This window comes from Osmerus mordax, chromosome 26, assembly GCF_038355195.1.
Source record: "Osmerus mordax isolate fOsmMor3 chromosome 26, fOsmMor3.pri, whole genome shotgun sequence".
Classification (NCBI taxonomy): Eukaryota; Metazoa; Chordata; class Actinopteri; order Osmeriformes; family Osmeridae; genus Osmerus; species Osmerus mordax.
The window spans coordinates 571,665-590,795 of NC_090075.1; the positions used below are offsets into that span (position 1 = coordinate 571,665).

Sequence of the window (19,131 nt, forward strand, 5' to 3'; positions counted from 1 at the left end):
CTCTCTCACACACAGCTGAGAACACAGTGCATGAACATCCTGAGCACCTGAGAGCAGACCTCCATAACCTGCGTGTGTGTGCCTGTGTGTGTGTGTGTGTGCCTGTGTGTGTGTGTGTGTGTGTGTGTATGCAGGTGAGGGGGCTGGACTGCGTGTGGAGCTCCAGAGGGTGGAGAGCAGGGCGGAGCAGAAGCGGGCCCAGCTGCAGGAGAGGCTGGCCCAGGTGGAGAGCAGCTCCCAGCAGGCCCTGGCTGCCCTGGAGCTCAAACACGCCCAGCAGCTGGAAGCTGCCCAGAGGGACAAGGTACTAGGCTGTACTGGGGCTGGGCTGGATCTGGGCTGGATCTGTGCTGGGGCTGTGCTGGAGCTGTGCTGGGGCTGTGCTGGGGCTGTACTGGGGCTGTGCTGGGGCTGTACTGGGGCTGGACTGGGGCTGTGCTGAGGCTGAACTGGGGCTGGGCTGGGGCTGTGCTGGGGCTGGACTGGGGCTGGACTGGGGCTGTACTGAGGCTGGACTGGGGCTGTACTGAGGCTGGGCTGGGGCTGTGCTGGGGCTGTACTGGGGCTGTACTGAGACAGTTTGTGTGTGTGTGCAGGAGCAGCAGGGCGCTGCCCAGGCCCAGCAGCAGCAGGTACACAGTGTGAGGTGTGAGGAGAGTGAGGCTCGACTGCAGCAGAGTCGCTCTCAGGCCCAGCAGCTGCAGGAGCAACTGAACGCAGCTCACATCCTCTGCAGCACCAGCCTGCTGCAGGCAGAGACCAGCAAACAGCAGGTGTGTGTGTATCAAGGTGTATACTGACAACAGTGTATGTGTAGGTATTAGTGTGTGTTAGTATCAATGTGTGTGTGTGCAGGCTCTGTCCCAGAAGGAAGAGGAGATGGCATCTCTGGCAGAGCGCCTGGCAACCTTGCAGCACGACCTAGCAACCAGTGCCATGGAGACGGAACGTGTACGAAGAGACGCCCAGAGCGCACAGGAGCGCGACAAGGTAGAGACACACACTCACACACTCACACACACACACACACACGCACTCACACACACACACAAACACACACACACACACACTCTCTCACACACACACTCTCTCACACACACTCTCACACACACACTCTCACACACACACTCTCACACACACTCTAACACACACACACTGAACTCTCTCTTTCTATCTGTCTCATTTTCTTTCTCTCTCCCCCCCAGGACACAATCTGCAGCCTGCAGTCGGAGCTGAGGGCTCTGCGCTGTGGGTTCGAGGAGAGCCTGAGCTCTCAGGAGAGAGAGCAGCGCAGCCTGGGAGAGCAGCTCAGAGAGACCAGCCAGCAGAGAGACCAGGCTCACCAGGAGGTGCTGCTCGCACACACACACACACACACACACTCTCCATGTTGGACAGGAAGGTTTTTCTGAACGTGTAGTCAGTTGTGGGTGGGCTGTGTTTGCGGAGGGGGAAGGAGGCAGCATGTTGGGTGCGGGGGATCAAGATAAACGGTCAGGGGAACTAACTGGATGTTTGGGTTGGCGTGACGCGTAGGGGGGGTGTAGGTAAGGTTGGAAGTTGGTACCAATTAGCTGCAGCTGTACAGGAGTGATTTACTGAAGCTGCTGTTGATGTTGGCTGAGACAGCAACACTTTACTAGCTTCAGCACAACACCAGGTACACACACACACACACACACACACTTCTTCAGTACCCTCTCCTAAAAACAACTGGTCAGCAGTCTGTCTCTCCCTCCCCCCCCCCCCCCCTCTCTCTCTCTCTCTCTCTCTCTCTCTCTCTCTCTCTCCCCCCTCCCCCCCTCCCCCCTCTCCCAGTCCTCTTGGTATCGACACAGCGTAGCAGTTAGCTTGTAGCTTGGTGTGTTTTTATTAGGACGTCGAGCCCTACCTCGCTCAGGCTCGTTAACAGCAGAAGAACCTCACGGTGGCTCTGATTGGTCCCTGTCCAGGAAGTTGTATAACCCTGCCCCAGTGTCTCTGACCAGGACCTTCCAGGTTGTTTACATCCCCGGAACCTTCCGCCACCTGACAGGCCTCCTCAGTTAGAGTCTAGAACCAAACAGAGAAGTCTAGAAAGAGAATGTCTCTCCCTGCCTCCACCTCCCGCCCTCCCTCCACCTCCCTCTCTACCTCCCTCTCTCCCTCCATCTCCCTCTCTACCTCCCTCTCTCCCTCTCTCCCTCTCTCCCTCTCTCCCTCCACCTCCCTCTCTCCCTCTACCTCCCTCTCTCCCTCCACCCCCCTCTCTCACTCACTCCCTCCCCCCTCTCCCTCTCTCCCTCCACCTCCCTGCCTCCCTTGTCTCTTCTCCAGCATGAACTCAGTCTTATCTGAGGGGTGTTGGTGGAAGGCAGAGTGCCGTCTCAGGGAGTGGGGGGGGGGGGGGGGGGGTGAGGGGGGTGAAGGGGGACATTAGGCCGAGGACACTGTCAACCTCCCTCCCAGCGCCCTCCCGCCCTCCTCTCTCCTCTCCCTCGTTTGATGGTGTGAATAATCCCAGCTCAGGTTCTCATGACAGATGCAGAGCAGGACGGAGACTCTGACAGACCGGGGGGGGGGGGGGAGAAGGGGGGGACAGGGCGGGGGAGGGGGGAAGGGGGGGTGACAGGGCGGGGGAGGGAGTGATTGAGGGAGGGAGAGGCGCTGGGGAAGTGAAGGAGGGTGAGAGAGCGACCTTGGTAATATGAAATCAAAGTTTGAGTTTAACCCCGAGAGTAAATGAGCCAGAGGGAGGTGTTCTCCCAGAGGCTCCTCTGGGACGGGACAGCTCTCTCTGGCTCTGCTTTGCCTGGCGCAGCCGGCCCCCCTCCCCCAGGTCCCAGGCCCTCACCCCCCTCCCCCAGGCCCCAGGCCCACACCCCCTCCCCCACACCCCCTCCCCCAGGCCTCCCCCAGGCCCTCCTGCTCCCCTGGTCAGCTCCGTGGCCAAAAACAAGATAAAATAACGTATGATGGGCTGGAACAGGACTGGATTATTTTTTCTCACATTAGAATTTATGAGAAGAAAACATCTTGTGTGGCCTATGAACATAATAAGCCTCCCTCCTTCACTCTCATGCCGGCCAGCCCTCCCCCCCCACACACAGTCCCTGCTTCTCAGAGCTTCTCAGAGCTTCTCAGCCAGGAGGGTGGTGGTGTCAGCTAGGAGGGTGGTGGTGTCAGCCAGTAGGGTGGTGGTGTCAGCCAGGAGGGTGGTGGTGTCAGCTAGGAGGGTGGTGGTGTCAGCCAGGAGGATGGTGGTGTCAGCTAGGAGGGTGGTGGTGTCAGCCAGGAGGGTGGTGGTGTCAGCCAGGAGGATGGTGGTGTCAGCCAGGAGGGTGGTGGTGTCAGCCAGGAGGGTGGTGGTGTCAGCCAGGAGGGTGGTGGTGTCAGCCAGGAGGATGGTGGTGTCAGCTAGGAGGATGGTGGTGTCAGCCAGGAGGGTGGTGGTGTCAGCTAGGAGGGTGGTGGTGTCAGCCAGGAGGGTGGTGGTGTCAGCCAGGAGGGTGGTGGTGTCAGCCAGGAGGGTGGTGGTGTCAGCTAGGAGGGTGGTGGTGTCAGCCAGGAGGGTGGTGGTGTCAGCTAGGAGGGTGGTGGTGTCAGCCAGGAGGGTGGTGGTGTCAGCCAGGAGGGTGGTGGTGTCAGCCAGGAGGATGGTGGTGTCAGCCAGGAGGGTGGTGGTGTCAGCCAGGAGGGTGGTGGTGTCAGCCAGGAGGGTGGTGGTGTCAGCTAGGAGGGTGGTGGTGTCAGCCAGGAGGATGGTGGTGTCAGCCAGGAGGATGGTGGTGTCAGCTAGGAGGGTGGTGGTGTCAGCCAGGAGGGTGGTGGTGTCAGCTAGGAGGGTGGTGGTGTCAGCCAGGAGGGTGGTGGTGTCAGCCAGGAGGGTGGTGGTGTCAGCTAGGAGGGTGGTGGTGTCAGCCAGGAGGGTGGTGGTGTCAGCCAGGAGGGTGGTGGTGTCAGCCAGGAGGGTGGTGGTGTCAGCTAGGAGGGTGGTGGTGTCAGCCAGGAGGGTGGTGGTGTCAGCCAGGAGGGTGGTGGTGTCAGCCAGGAGGGTGGTGGTGTCAGCTAGGAGGGTGGTGGTGTCAGCCAGGAGGGTGGTGGTGTCAGCCAGGAGGGTGGTGGTGTCAGCCAGGAGGGTGGTGGTGTCAGCCAGGAGGATGGTGGTGTCAGCCAGGAGGGTGGTGGTGTCAGCCAGGAGGGTGGTGGTGTCAGCTAGGAGGGTGGTGGTGTCAGCCAGGAGGGTGGTGGTGTCAGCCAGGAGGGTGGTGGTGTCAGCTAGGAGGGTGGTGGTGTCAGCCAGGAGGGTGGTGGTGTCAGCCAGGAGGATGGTGGTGTCAGCCAGGAGGGTGGTGGTGTCAGCCAGGAGGATGGTGGTGTCAGCTAGGAGGGTGGTGGTGTCAGCCAGGAGGGTGGTGGTGTCAGCCAGGAGGGTGGTGGTGTCAGCCAGGAGGGTGGTGGTGTCAGCTAGGAGGGTGGTGGTGTCAGCCAGGAGGATGGTGGTGTCAGCCAGGAGGATGGTGGTGTCAGCTAGGAGGGTGGTGGTGTCAGCTAGGAGGGTGGTGGTGTCAGCCAGGAGGATGGTGGTGTCAGCCAGGAGGATGGTGGTGTCAGCTAGGAGGGTGGTGGTGTCAGCCAGGAGGATGGTGGTGTCAGCCAGGAGGGTGGTGGTGTCAGCCAGGAGGATGGTGGTGTCAGCCAGGAGGATGGTGGTGTCAGCCAGGAGGATGGTGGTGTCAGCCAGGAGGGTGGTGGTGTCAGCTAGGAGGGTGGTGGTGTCAGCCAGGAGGGTGGTGGTGTCAGCCAGGAGGATGGTGGTGTCAGCCAGGAGGGTGGTGGTGTCAGCCAGGAGGATGGTGGTGTCAGCCAGGAGGGTGGTGGTGTCAGCCAGGAGGGTGGTGGTGTCAGCTAGGAGGGTGGTGGTGTCAGCCAGTAGGGTGGTGGTGTCAGCCAGGAGGGTGGTGGTGTCAGCCAGGAGGGTGGTGGTGTCAGCCAGGAGGGTGGTGGTGTCAGCCAGGAGGATGGTGGTGTCAGCCAGGAGGGTGGTGGTGTCAGCCAGGAGGGTGGTGGTGTCAGCCAGGAGGATGGTGGTGTCAGCCAGGAGGATGGTGGTGTCAGCCAGGAGGGTGGTGGTGTCAGCCAGGAGGGTGGTGGTGTCAGCCAGGAGGATGGTGGTGTCAGCCAGGAGGGTGGTGGTGTCAGCCAGGAGGGTGGTGGTGTCAGCCAGGAGGGTGGTGGTGTCAGCTAGGAGGGTGGTGCTGGGTTTTGGTGTTGCTCATGAAACAGGAAACAGAAGTGGCCATACTGCAGGCTGTTTGTCTCTGTACAATACATACGTTGTTTAAGATTCTATGGATTTTTTGGTCCCCTGTGTCTTCCCCCCCCCCTCCCCCCTCCCCAGGTGGGGGCTCTGCGGCGGGCGCTGGCGGGGGCGGAGGAGGCACGTGAGGCGGGGCGGCGGGGGCTGGTGGAGGCCCACAGGGAGCTGAGGGAGGGTGTCCAGGACAGGGAGCGGCAGGGGCAGGAAGCCCAGGACCTGCGCAGGCAGCTGGGGGACGAGTCCCGCCACAGGGAGGCCCTCCAGACCTCCACCCTGGAGCTCCGCGCCGCCGTCAGGAAGGCGGAGAGCGACAACAACAGGTAGGATTTACCTCAGTGGTGGAGCGTTGGACTGCAGGTCAAGGGGTTGCAGGTTCGAATCCACCCCCCAGTATGTTGCTTTGGATCAAAGTGTCTGATAAAGGAAAGTGTCACTTTAAGATGTGTGGAGAAACTTGACGGGTGCCACTGCTCCTGTTCTGACATGTTGTCAAGAGCAACAGCATTCCATCATGTCTTACTATTATTCCTTTCACCCCCTCCCCTCCCCTCTCCTCTCCTCTCCTCCTCACTCCCTCTCCTCCCCCCCTTTCCTTTCCTCTCCTCCCCCCTCTCCTCCTCCTCCCCCCCCTCTCCTCTCCTCTCCCCCCCTCTCCTCTCCTCCTCCTCCTCCTCCTCTAGCCTGCGTCGTGGTGTGGAGGAGCGGGAGCAGAGGCTGCAGGTGCTGGAGGAGGTCAGGAGCTCCCTGCAGCAGGAGGTCTGCTCCCTGAGGAGCACCATGAGGGAGCTGGAGAAGTCCAGACTGCAGGCTCGCAGGCAGCTGCAGGAGCAGCGCAGACAGGTGTGTCTGTGTGTGTGTGTGTGTGTGTGCAGCTACTGCGTACTGGAGTCAAACAGCTGCACCAGTCACACACTTCTAATACTGGAAACTAAAAACAACCAAGGCACAAACACAGCCGGTCAAACCTGAAATGAGACGTGAGGATCTGAAATGAGACATGTCTAAATGACTTGTGTGAAACACCATGACGCTTCCTCAGGTGAAGAGCCTGGAGGCGGAGAGCAGCCAGAGGAGCCAGGAGGAGAAGGAGCGGCAGGCCAGGGTCTCCCAGGAGGAGCAGAGGGAGGAGGAGGCGCGACGAGAGGCCTTCGCCCTCAAGCAGAGGGTCCTGGAGGCAGAGGCTGGCAGAGAGGCAGCCCTCAATGAGGTAGAGGATGGCAGAGAGGCAGACCTCAATGAGGTAGAGGCTGGCAGAGAGGCAGCCCTCAATGAGGTAGAGGATGGCAGAGAGGCAGACCTCAATGAGGCAGAGGCTGGCAGAGAGGCAGACCTCAATGAGGCAGAGGCTGGCAGAGAGGCAGCCCTCAATGAGGCAGAGGCTGAGCTAGGATAACAAACTGCTAGCCCTGACCCTGAACAAGGAAGAGGATAAGCTAGCGTGCAGAAATGAGAAGTGAGAATACTTTGTTACTTCGTAAGTAGATTTTTCTGGTGGCATGATCAATATTATTTATTGTCATTGCATGCCTTTTTTCATTTCTTGCCTATCACGCACAACATAAGTTGTAAGCTAGTCTACGAAGCTACATATTTAAAAAAAATATTTTTAAAAAGTAATATTTTAGAAAAAAACGTTACAAAAGCTTGAAAAAGTGTTTTAGAAAAAAACTTTAAAAAGGTTCAAAACATCTACTAACGTTACCCTGAGTGAGATAGAGCTTCAAACAGTACGACCTCTGACCTCTGACCTCTGCCCTCAGGCGGGGGGGCTGCAGCGGCGCATGTCGGAGCTGGAGGAGGCGGAGCGTCAGGCGAGGGAGGCGCAGCGGGAGAGAGAGGCAGAGCTGCAGCAGAGTGAACAGAGGCATCGCGAGGACGCCTCCCAGCTGCAGGAGGCGCTGGAGGACGGGCGGGCACGCCTGGAGGAGCTGACCCAGCGGGCCGGGCGAGCGGAGGGCCGGGCGCGGGGCCTGGAGGAGCAGCTGGGCCAGGCTGAGGGAGGCCGCAGGGACCTGGAGCACAGGCTGGCCGGGCTGGCCTCCGCCCTGCGACGCACTCTGGGCCTGGGACGGAGCCCCTCTCCCCGGAGGTCGCCAGGGAAGGGTAGGACATCTCCATGCTATGCTATGCTATGCTTTGATACAAAATACCATGCTATGATATGCTAAGCTATAACACACTAAGCTATACAATGCTAGAGATAACTGTGAAGCAAATCAGTGTATTTGGTGGTGGTGTTTACGTTCAGGTTGTCTCTGTGTGCAGGCGGGGAGGATGAGTGTGAGGGCCTGGGGGGGGCCCGGTCCCCCGGGGGCCCCCAGGGAGAGGACAGGGAGCTGGACGTGGAGACTGTGCAGGGGGCTCTCCAGGACTTCCAGCAGGACCTGAGGGACACGCAGAGAGACAGGGTACGGTCACTGTTGACAACCAGTGACACTTCAGTAATTAGCCTTATTTACTGTAGATGGTATAGATATATGTTAGATATATGTTCTCCTACATCTGATATGTGTAATACTGTTTGTGTGCAGGAGGAAGCCAGGGCCCAGCTGTCCAGGGTGACCCAGCAGGTGTCACACCTGCAGGCTGAGCAGGACCGCTCTGGCTCTGAGCTGCAGCTGCTCCAGAAGAGGCTCCTGGAGCAGGAACACGGTGAGAGGAGTCACCATGTTTACATTCACCACAGCAATGTACAGTACAAGGGGGAATTCGAACCTGAAAGCTCTTGATCTGCAGTCAAGCGCTTTAACCGCCGAGCTATCCCCTTCCTAAGTGGTGGTGTGTTCTCTCCAGGGAAGAGGCAGGTGGAAGAGAGGCTGCAGGAAGCTCAGAGCAGCCTGTCCCTGCAGCAGGAAGTGACACGCCGTGGGGACAGAGACAGGAAGAGCCTTGGGGAGGAAATGACCAAACTGAGGTCCAGTCTGCAGGCAACCGAGGCTAACTGCACAACTCAACAGGTGAGAGACATGATGAGAACCTCTGTTCTCCAGCTCATTACTGTTATAGTACAGCCCACCCAACACTATGTAGTCCTGGGATGATGTCCTCTCCCCAGGAGAAGCTGGAGCGCCTGCAGGCTGCAGAGGCTCGCTGGCAGGCAGAGCGCCGGACACTACAGACCTCCCTGGAGGCGGCAGAGGGGCGCGCCTCCCGCCTGGAGCTCTCCCAGCGCACCCTGGAGGGGGAGCTGCACCGCGCCCGCCTGAGGGCCTCCGAGCTGGGGGCGGAGCTGGGGGTGGCCCAGGAGAGGCTGGCGGAGCTGCGCAGGGCGCTGGGGGACAGCGAGGGCCGGGCGGCCGGGCTGAGGGGGGCGGAGGAGCGGGCGACGGCGGCGCTGGCCCGGGCAGAGCTCCAGGAGAGCCAGCTCAGGGAACAGCTGCAGGGCTTGTCCTCCTCGCTCAGTGACAGCAGCAGTACCGCCACCGCCCTGCAGGAGAGCAGCGCCGAGCTGACCCGGGCCCTGGCCGCCAGCGAGCAGGACCGCAGAGACATGCAGGTACAACCGGACTGGAGCACTGTAGCAGTAAGGAGTACTGGAGCAGTAATAGTAGTGGTTATACAGCTACACCTAACCCCACCAGCTACACCTAACCCTAACAGCTACACCTAACCCTAACAGCTACACCTAACCCTAACAGCTACACCTAAACCTAACAGCTACACCTAAGCCCACCAGCTACACCTAACCCTAACAGCTACACCTAACCCTAACAGCTACACCTAAACCCACCAGCTACACCTAAACCTAACAGCTACACCTAACCCTAACAGCTACACCTAACCCTAACAGCTACACCTAAACCCACCAGCTACACCTAAACCCACCAGCTACACCTAAACCCACCAGCTACACCTAACCCTAACAGCTACACCTAACCCCAACAGGTACACCTAACCCTAACCTACAGCTAAACACATCTTTCTAGCAGAAGTCAGGATGGTTAAGGTGCTCTACACTGTAGACTGGGCATCAACTAATACACCCTGTACAGACAGATTAGGGCCAAGGGAAGCTGAGACCAACCCAACCGTGGATGGACTGAAACTTCAACACGGCGTAGAAACTCTGTGGCTGTATTTTGATTTACGGTGCAGCTATGTAACCTTTTCAGTTGAGGATTTTGTTTTTGTATTTACCTTTGCTCTGGCTGTTTCCCTCAAGGACCTCGATGACTATGCAATAAAATGCTCGGGCTCATTAATGTTCCGTGAGCTTCTCTGGAGAGCGTTTAGGGTTTTAGTTTGCGGCTGCGCTTTAAAGACACTGCATAAACACAAACACTGCATGCTCCGTATAAATCTGCTTTACTCTGCTCAAGACCTGTCAGGCCATGCCAGCAAGGGGGAGGGAGGGAGGGAGGGAGGGAGGGAGGGAGGGAGGGAGGGAGGGAGGGAGGGAGGGAGGGAGGGAGGGAGGGAGGGAGGGAGGGAGGGAGGGAGGGAGGGAGGGAGGGAGGGAGGGAGGGAGGGAGGGAGGGAGAGGTGGGTCCACATCTCTGAACTGACAGGAAAAAAAGAGAAGGAGAGAGGGGAAGTTAGAGAAGGAGTGAGAGATGGAGAGCGAGGGGGAGTTTGAGAAAGAGGGAGAGAGAGAAAATGGCCAGATGAAAGCAAGATGGGAGGTGGACTCAGGGGAGAGGAACACAAGTAGAAACGGCCTGACTGAATCCAGCCTCTGATACAATCCACACACCCTGTTACCTTCCCCCAGACCCTGCCAGAGTCCCTGCTCCCTGAGGTCAGGGAACATATGTGGTTCCTCATCCCTGCTCTCTGAGAGAACCTGTGTGTGGTTCCTCATTCCTGCTCCCTGAGCTCAGAGAACATGTGTGTGGTTCCTCATCCCTGCTCTCTGAGAGAACCTGTGTGTAGTTCCTCATTCCTGCTCCCTGAGCTCAGAGAACATGTGTGTGGTTCCTCATCCCTGCTCTCTGAGAGAACCTGTGTGTGGTTCCTCATCCCTGCTCTCTGAGAGTACCTGTGTGTGGTTCCTCGTCCCTGCTCTCTGAGAGAACCTGTGTGTGGTTCCTCATTCCTGCTCCCTGAGAGAACCTGTGTGTGGTTCCTCGTCCCTGCTCTCTGAGAGAACCTGTGTGTGGTTCCTCATTCCTGCTCCCTGAGCTCAGAGAACCTGTGTGTGGTTCCTCGTCCCTGCTCTCTGAGAGAATCTGTGTGTGGTTCCTCGTCCCTGCTCTCTGAGAGAACCTGTGTGTGGTTCCTCGTCCCTGCTCTCTGAGAGAACCTGTGTGTGGTTCCTTCTCAGAAACATCTGGACCAGACGCGCGAGGCTCTCTCTGAGAGTAAGAGGCAGAGCCGCGCACTGACGGAGCGTGCTCAGTGCTTGCAGCGGGCCCAGGAGGACGCGGAGCTGAGGGCATCTGAGCTGGAGAAGCAGAGCTGGACCCTGAGGGAGGTAGGGCACCACCGGGTCCCTTAGGGTGCGCTTGATTCGCCTTTCTACTACCACAATGACACCAGTAGAGCATTGTCTTGTGTCTTATCCGATGGATCGGTCCTAGAAGTGCCAACTGTAAGGCAGATAAAACGCACGGATGTGCTTGATCTCCATGAGCTGGAAATTGCTGATAGGCACTTATCCACATCTCCATGCCCCCCCTCACCCCTCACCCCCCGCCCCCCAGGCTCTGAAGCAGAGGCAGGAGGCAGATCTGCAGACCCAGGCTCTGAAGCAGAGGCAGGAGGCAGATCTGCAGACCCAGGCCGGCTCCCAGCAGCAGTTCCAGGAGAGGCTGGAAGCCCTACACAGCTCCCTGGCCCGGCTGCAGGGGGAGAAGGAGGGGCTGGAGGGGCTGCTGGCCCGCCTGACCCGGGACAAGGCCTCCCTCAGGAACACCCTAGAGAAGGTGGGCCAGCTTACAGGGCCAGCTTAGTGGTTAGAGTGCCTCATGCAGTTTGCAAGTTCGGATTTCCCACAGTACGTCACTGTGGGTAACAGATAATCTGCTTTATTGAAATGCTAAATGAGCAGGGGAGGAATTCCTTATCTAAGCCATACTGTGGGTGGGGGCTGGAGAGAAGGGGGTCTGTGTGATCTCCACTGGGCCTGAACACAAGCCTCGAGGCTGCACCAACACAGCCCTCTACGGCCATGCCGGTACACAACACGTAGAATGATCCAGAACTGATGGGAACAAGCAGATGCTGTTAGAAAACACAGGGCTCTTCTGCTAGACGCATTACAGCAGGTCACATGACAAGAGACGGGGACTCATGTTAAAGCCATCCGTGTGTGTGTGTGCCTGTGTGCCTGTGTGTGTGTGTCCCTCCTGAGGTCAGGTGGAGCTGGAGAGGTTGAGGAGGGAGGAGGAGGCAGTGCTGGGGTCCCGGGAGAGAGAGCAGCTGGAGCAGGAGCTGAGGGAGCGGGTCCTGGAGGTGACCAGCCTGCAGGTGAGGAGGGAGGGGGTGGAGGTGACCAGCCTGCAGGTGAGGAGGGAGGGGGTGGAGGTGACCAGCCTGCAGGTGAGGCAGCCTGCAGGTGAGGCAGCCTGCAGGTGAGGCAGCCTGCAGGTGACCAGCCTGCAGGTGAGGCAGCCTGCAGGTGAGGCAGCCTGCAGGTGAGGCAGCCTGCAGGTGAGGCAGCCTGCAGGTGAGGCAGCCTGCAGGTGAGGCAGCCTGCAGGTGAGGCAGGGTACACCCCTCCAGGACCAACCAGTGTATGTGTCTGTTCCAGGACCAGGTGTCCCAGCTGGAGCGTGCTCACTCACAGCGCCACCTGGAGGTGAGCACGCGTCACCGCCAGGAGCTGATCCTGGAGGCGGAGCGGCTGAGAGGGAGCCAGCTGCAGGCGGAGCGTGCTCTGGAGGCCCGGGAGAGAGCCCACCACCAGAGGGTCCTCTGCCTGGAGGAGCAGGTGAGGGTCAGGGGGTCTGGCAGAGGGGTTTGGGGGTCAGGGACAGGTCTAGGTCTGACTGATGTGTGTGTGTGTGTGTGTGTCTCCCAGGTGTTGACTCTGAAGGAACAGCTGGATCAGGAGATGAGGAGGAGGCAGGCCTACGTGAGCCAGATGCTGTGACATGATTGGCTGATTGTGACGAGGCCCCTAGACGAGCCTCCTGATAGGCTGACACTGTGACCAAAACCTCATGAATGGAAAACATGCCATGTTTTGTCCATGAGTGTTTTTTTACTTGCGTGAAAACGCAAAGAATCATGGGTAGAAAATGTGATTTGACCAAACTCAGAAATCCTCAGTTTAGGTTTTTTCTCTCAGGTCTCACTCTGCAGGCCTGTTTTACTTTATAATAATACTATATCATTTACATTGTCATTTAGCAGACGCTCTTATCCAGAGCGACTTACAGTAAGTACAGGGACATTCTCCCCGAGGCAAGTAGGGTGAAGTGCCTTGCCCAAGGACACAACGTCATTTGACACAGCCAGGAATTGAGCCAGCGACCTTCTCATTACTAGCCCGATTCTCTAACCGCTCAGCCACCTGACTCCCTATCCCATATCACCTGGAACTCTGTTGACAGGCAACAACTGCATAATGTTATCTTCAGGGTTAGATGATAGTTTGCTGAATGTTTATTCATAGTTAGTTGATCACCTTGTAAGAAACATTTATGTTCTTGCTTCCGGTCTGCATGGGTTTAGAAGGTTACATGAGCACAGTACACCCGGAAGAACACACGTTCAGATACACACACAAACACACTCTTGTACCTTCACGCACACATTTGGATTTTGTTAATCCACAGGACAACTGAACAACAACAAACAATAAAGGTTTTGTTCATGAGTCCAACTGAAGTGCCAAACTGCTTTCAGGATTTTCTCAACAAGCCACAGAATGAGTGAGTGGGGCTGACTGACCTCAACGTGAGGGTTGGAAACATTTCCTGGTTTGATTTCAGGGTTCTGATCCTGTTCTCAGGATGTTGAGTGTAATATTATCAGGATTATGTTGAAAATATGTAACTTTAATCATTTTATCAAAATATAGATATAAATGTAGGGATCTATTTTAATAAAAAGAGATAATTCATGAGCTTCTCTCATCAGATAATGAGATTTTACTCATCAGGATCATATTTTAGCTTTTGATTAAAAAATTATTTTGGTATCCCACATATATTTGTATATGAGCACATTGAAAAACATTTTCACAATAAAGTAATCTACCAAATAAAACGTTTTATGATGAGTTTATTCTGTGGAGCAATCTGTCTTCAAGTGGACACTATAAATATCTTCCCAGTCCTAGCTTTGGCCCTTAGGAGTGACCACAATGTCTTGTGATTTTTCATGTTCCAGAACCCGGTTTGCATCGTTAATAACCTTCTCTGAGGAGGTTAGGTTGTCACGGGTGACAGTGTGACCTTCGACCCCAGTCTCCAGCAAACTGCGATGGCGTTTCATACAGTAGATTATTGCACAAAACTACTGGATGTGAAACACATCAGGATGCTATAAAACCGCTTTGCTGGGAACTGGTATGTTATCTTTGAAAAGGGAAAATGATTTGTGAACTTATTATATGATTATAAACCACAAGAATGTTTGGGTCCCGTTCCTCCCTGTGTCAGGCGAGTCTCTGCAATGAAGAAGCAGGATTCACCTGAACACGTTCTGCTCTCCCTCTCCTGTGTGGTGAGTCTGTCCTGGTGAGTGTGGGAAGGTTCCCAGTCCGTGTCGCTAGCGTGTCGCTGAACACGCTTCGTAGATAGCTGAACACGCAGGGTAGCTGAAGGGTTGAGGCGAGAGGGGAAGCCTTGTCAGAGGTTTCTTTAAAGCAGCTCTTTGATTATCATAGCTCCACCCAGTGCTTATCCAGTTACCAGCCTCCCCTCAGCCATTGGCAGGCTGGCTCTAATTATGCAAGGTAGTGAATCCCATGGGGGAGGAGCCGGAGCTGAAAGAACTCCTTTGGCAGGCAGAATAGAGCTTTTATTGAGGATATTTGTAAGCTAACCATCAGGGACCAAATCGCTGGATTGTAAAAAAAAAAAAAAAAAAAAAAAAAAAACCTGGCCGAATCACTCTGCTCTCCTTTTTTCACTCTTTCCCTCACTGCATCTGTGCGAGACGGAGCGACACAGCAGCAGCAGCACCAGCAGCAGCACCATGCAAGGACTCTATCCCCCCGACTCCAAATCACAGAACAACTAGCTGGGGCAGGAGCCCAGAGAGAGAGAGAGAGAGAGGGAGGGAGGGAGAGAGTGAGAAAGAGAAGAAAGCAGAGAAAGACAGAAGCAGAGAGACAGAGACACAAGTCAGAAGAAGACAGAGAGGTGGAGGTGACCTTTCCAGTCCTGTCCTCTGGGTGTCTCAGGTCCCCCCCTCCCTCCCTGCTCCTCCATCCCCCCGTCCCCCCGTCCCCACCATGCTGGGGGTGTCCCCCCTGTCGCCCTGCTGCCTCTGGCTGCTCTCCCTGCTCTCCTTGGGCCTGCTGCCCCGCGCAGAGCCCTCCGTTCCCCTGGAGGAGTTCTACCCCTTCGGACCGGAGCAGGGGGACGCCCAGACCCCCTCCCAGGACGACGGAGGCTCGGGGCTGCTGCAGATCTCCGAGGCGTTCCCCTTCTTCGGAGACCGGCACACAGGACTCTACGTGAGTACACTGCTTATGCAAGAGAATGTGCTCATTCATTCATGCAAGACCAGATGCTTCAGACGGCGTGTGTGTGTGTGTGTGTGTGTGTGTGTGTGTGTGTGTGTGTGTGTAGGAGAGAGAGAGGGAGAGAGATACTGAGTGAGGCTACAGGGGGAAACTGACATGGTGTTGGTTGGATAAGAACCTCGGGGAGATGAATGTTTGTGTATGCTGCCAGATATTAGAACATCCTGTGTTAGAGAGTGTGTGTGTGTGTGTGCGTGTGTGTGTGTGCGTGTGTGAGACTTCAGGTGTAGAATAACACCCCTACCCCCTGTGGTCTGTCCTGGGGTTCTCAGGACTTTACATCTGTTTTCTCTGCAACTCTAGAACTCTCACGTGAGCATGCATACACACACAGAGAGAGAGAGACAAGGCAGAGAGAGTGAAAGAGGGGGAAGGAGAGAGAGAGAGAGGAGACAGGAAAGGAGAGAGAAAGAGAGGTTAACAGATGAATGTTGGTAGTGGAGTTGCTGTAACTGCAGAATCTTTCTCTCTCACGGTTATTGTTTTTACTCCTTCTGAGGGCAGGTCTGTTAGAGAGGGTGTAGAGGAGGGGTGTAGAGGGGGGTGGTAGATGGGGTTAGGTGTAGATGGGGTTAGGTGTAGATGGGGTTAGGTGTAGGTGGGGTTAGGTGTAGATGGGGTTAGGTGTAGATGGGGTTAGGTGTAGGTGGGGTTAGGTGTAGATGGGGTTAGGTGTAGGTGGGGTTAGGTGTAGGTGGGGTTAGGTGTAGGTGGGGTTAGGTGTAGATGGGTTTAGGTGTAGGTGGGGTTAGGTGTAGATGGGGTTAGGTGTAGATGGGGTTAGGTGTAGGTGGGGTTAGGTGTAGGTGGGGTTAGGTGTAGATGGGGTTAGGTGTAGATGGGGTTAGGTGTAGGTGGGGTTAGGTGTAGGTGGGGTTAGGTGTAGATGGAGTTAGGTGTAGGTGGGGTTAGGTGTAGATGGGGTTAGGTGTAGGTGGGGTTAGGTGTAGGTGGGGTTAGGTGTAGATGGGGTTAGGTGTAGGTGGGGTTAGGTGTAGGTGGGGTTAGGTGTAGGTGGGGTTAGGTGTAGGTGGGGTTAGGTGTAGGTGGGGTTAGGTGTAGATGGGGTTAGGTGTAGGTGGGGTTAGGTGTAGGTGGGGTTAGGTGTAGGTGGGGTTAGGTATAGGTGGGGTTAGGTGTAGGTGGGGTTAGGTGTAGATGGGGTTAGGTGTAGGTGGGGTTAGGTGTAGGTGGGGTTAGGTGTAGATGGGGTTAGGTGTAGGTGGGGTTAGGTATAGGTTGTGAGGGGCTGCAGTCCACAGCGAGAGCGTGTTTGATGTGGTTCTGTCATGAACACACTGCAGCTGCAACACGAGGGCTGAGTCCTTCTAACCAGCACCACCTGCTCTGGTAGTAATCACTCCTGCTGCTCCCATCGCCCCTGTCCAACCCCCCATCCTTTTCCCCACCCCCTCCTCATTATTGGAACACCCTGGCAGTATTGGCTTACATACCATGGCAACAATGGGCAAGTTCAAAGGTCACCTTTCTAATCTAAGCCTGTTGAGTGAGGTAACTATCCCAATGTAGGGACCACCACCCCCCACACCCCCCCAATTTTTACACACACATACACCCCATATTTACACACACACACACACACACCCCATACACACACACACCATATTTACACACACACACGTGCCCCTACAGTGAGACCAGCCACAGAACACAGACTCCCAGAATGCCGTGGTGACCATGTGACCCAGGTGTCTTCCTGATTGAATGACACTGGGGCACCTGAGGTCAACACAGGTCAGATTTGACCATTCAGCTTTATTGTCACATTTCAAGAAGTATGGATTTTAATACCTGATTTTCAGACTTACCTGAAAGTAAAGACAAGTAGACCAGAGAATACAAAACATAAAATAACACAACTTAACCTGTAGTGGGCAAACAGTGTACACATATTTATCTAGTATATCAGCAGGGCAACAGTGTTGGCCGGGCAGGTAACTTGATATCAGTTCATTTGAAAAGCATCTCCGGGTGAGATGTGCTACATCAGCGTGGTGAGGGCAAAGCCAAGCTGCTGCTCTGAGCTGCTGCTCTGAAGCAGGTGAGGACAAAGCCAAGCTGCTGCTCTGAGCTGCTGCTCTGAAGCAGGTGAGGACAAAGCCAAGCTGCTGCTCTGAGCTGCTGCTCTGAAGCAGGTGAGGACAAAGCCAAGCTGCTGCTCTGAGCTGCTGCTCTGAAGCAGGTGAGGACAAAGCCAAGCTGCTGCTCTGAGCTGCTGCTCTGAAGCAGGTGAGGGCAAAGCAACAGGGGCGGCTTCAATTCCTGTGAGCACATTCCAAGCCTCCAGGCACGACCGCATGCAAGCAGAGGAGTCGTCTGAGGAGTCATGTTAGGAGTCATGTGAGGAGTCATATGAGGTGGCTCTTCAGCTGTCTGAGGGCATCCTGATGGATCCTACCTGCTTCCCTCCAGAGCTGAACCTGAAACCATCGCTCTACTCTACATGAAGACGACTTAAGCCTTCTCCCTCTCTCAGCTGGGAAACACCAGACTGTGCCTCTGTGTGTCTGAGACACTCTAATATGTAAGGACACACAAAGTCCTTTGTAACATCTAGTCCCAGTCCTGTCTCCTAGTAACATCTAGTCCCAGTCCTGTCTCCTAGTAACATCTAGTCCTAGTCCTGTCTCCTAGTAACATGTAGTCCTAGTCCTGTCTCCTAGTAACTGGCTCTGTCCCTTTGTTGTGGTTTGTGTCTGGGAGTTTTCACATGTTGCTGGGACCTCCACCCCCGGCCTCCCCCCCCCCCCCCCCGGCCTCCCCTCCCCCCCACCGGCCTCCTCCAGCCCCCTCCCCCGGCCTCCCCTCCCCCCCCCGGCCTCCTCAAGCCCCCTCCCCCGGCCTCCCCTCCCCCCCCCGGCCTCCTCCAGCCCCCTCCCCCGGCCTCCCCTCCCCCCCCCCCGGCCTCCTCCAGCCCCCTCCCCCGGCCTCCCCTCCCCCCCAGAGAACACGGCAGGGTTCCTCCCTGTGGACGCTCCAGCTGTTCTATCTGAAGCAGCAGCCATGTCTTTAACAGAACACAGATGCATCTGCAAAGTGTCTTAGGGGCTGCGAACAATGCAGGCCTTGGATTAACTCATTTTATGGATGGCTCACGCAAAGTAGGCAGAGGGACATCCAAGGTTAGGGAGAGAGGAGAGGAGGAGAGAAGGGAAGGAGGGAGGGAGGGAGGGAGGGAGGGAGGGAGGGAGGGAGGGAGGGAGGGAGGGAGGGAGGGAGGGAGGGAGGGAGGGAGGGAGGGAGGGAGGGAGGGAGGGAGGGAGGGGGTGAAACTGAGTGACTTTTGTATGTTACTGGAAGATGTTGGGTAAAGGAACAGAGATACATGCAGGGACAGTATTAAACCACATTGTGTACATATTGCATTTCTACATTTCCATATTTCTATCTGTACTGTACAGTCCTGTTGTGTGACTGGAGAGTTACAGTCCTGTTGTGTTCATGTTCAGCAGAACAGATGAATCAGCATGTTCTTATCTAACCCAAGACAGCATGACGTGGGTGGTGCTGGCTGGTCATTTGAAATCAACCGTTTATGAGGCACTAACAGGATTAGGGGGGGAGTGTTAGGAAGGGGCTAGGCTGGGGGGGCTGTGTGTTGGGGGGCGTGTTAGGGGGGGCAAGGCTGGGGGCGCTGTGTGTTGGGGGGTGTGTTAGGGGGGGCTAGGCTGGGGGGGCTAGGCTGGGGGGGCTGTGTGTTGGGGGGGCGTGTTAGGGGGGCTAGGCTGGGGGGCTCTGTGTTGGGGGGCGTGTTAGCGGGGGCTAAGCTGGGGGGGCTAGGCTGGGGGGGCGTGTTAGGGGGGGCTAGGCTGGGGGGGCATGTTAGGGGGGGCTAGGCTGGGGGGGCTAGGCTGGGGTGGCGTGTTAGGGGGGGCTAGGCGGGGGGGCTAGGCTGGGGGGGCGTGTTAGGGGGGGCTAGGCGGGGGGGCTAGGCTGGGGGGCTAGGCTGGGGGGGCGTGTTAGGGGGGGGTAGGCTGGGGGGGCTAGGCTGGGGGGCATGTTAGGGGGGCTCCTGTCAGGCTCCCAGATCTCCTCAGTTGAACATCTGCTAAAGCTCACCCTGAGAGCTGCTACACTCGTTTACACAACCTCGTCCTCGGGAAAAAAGCATGTACGAGTAGCTCAATGCTTATACAGGCTTGAAGCTTCAGTTGTGCGTGTGTGAGTTTGT

General features: G+C 56.5%; 2 protein-coding genes across 2 annotated transcripts in view; both read left to right on the plus strand.

The window, feature by feature from the left end:
* The window catches only part of crocc2 (ciliary rootlet coiled-coil, rootletin family member 2), a 31,240-nt gene extending 17,935 nt beyond the window's left edge, over positions 1-13,305 (plus strand). The window contains exons 20-36 of the mRNA XM_067229954.1: positions 135-304; positions 597-773; positions 856-990; positions 1,206-1,349; positions 5,381-5,619; positions 5,980-6,139; positions 6,339-6,506; positions 7,060-7,402; positions 7,565-7,707; positions 7,831-7,951; positions 8,093-8,256; positions 8,355-8,795; positions 10,563-10,712; positions 10,981-11,163; positions 11,597-11,707; positions 11,991-12,170; positions 12,261-13,305. Coding sequence (XP_067086055.1) covers positions 135-304; positions 597-773; positions 856-990; positions 1,206-1,349; positions 5,381-5,619; positions 5,980-6,139; positions 6,339-6,506; positions 7,060-7,402; positions 7,565-7,707; positions 7,831-7,951; positions 8,093-8,256; positions 8,355-8,795; positions 10,563-10,712; positions 10,981-11,163; positions 11,597-11,707; positions 11,991-12,170; positions 12,261-12,332 — 3,101 coding nt within the window. The 3' untranslated portion in view covers positions 12,333-13,305. The remainder of the gene's footprint in view (positions 1-134; positions 305-596; positions 774-855; positions 991-1,205; positions 1,350-5,380; positions 5,620-5,979; positions 6,140-6,338; positions 6,507-7,059; positions 7,403-7,564; positions 7,708-7,830; positions 7,952-8,092; positions 8,257-8,354; positions 8,796-10,562; positions 10,713-10,980; positions 11,164-11,596; positions 11,708-11,990; positions 12,171-12,260) is intronic.
* ryk (receptor like tyrosine kinase) overlaps positions 1-19,131 on the plus strand; it is a 120,742-nt gene that overhangs the window by 70,958 nt on the left and 30,653 nt on the right. The gene's annotated exons all lie outside the window — the stretch shown is intronic.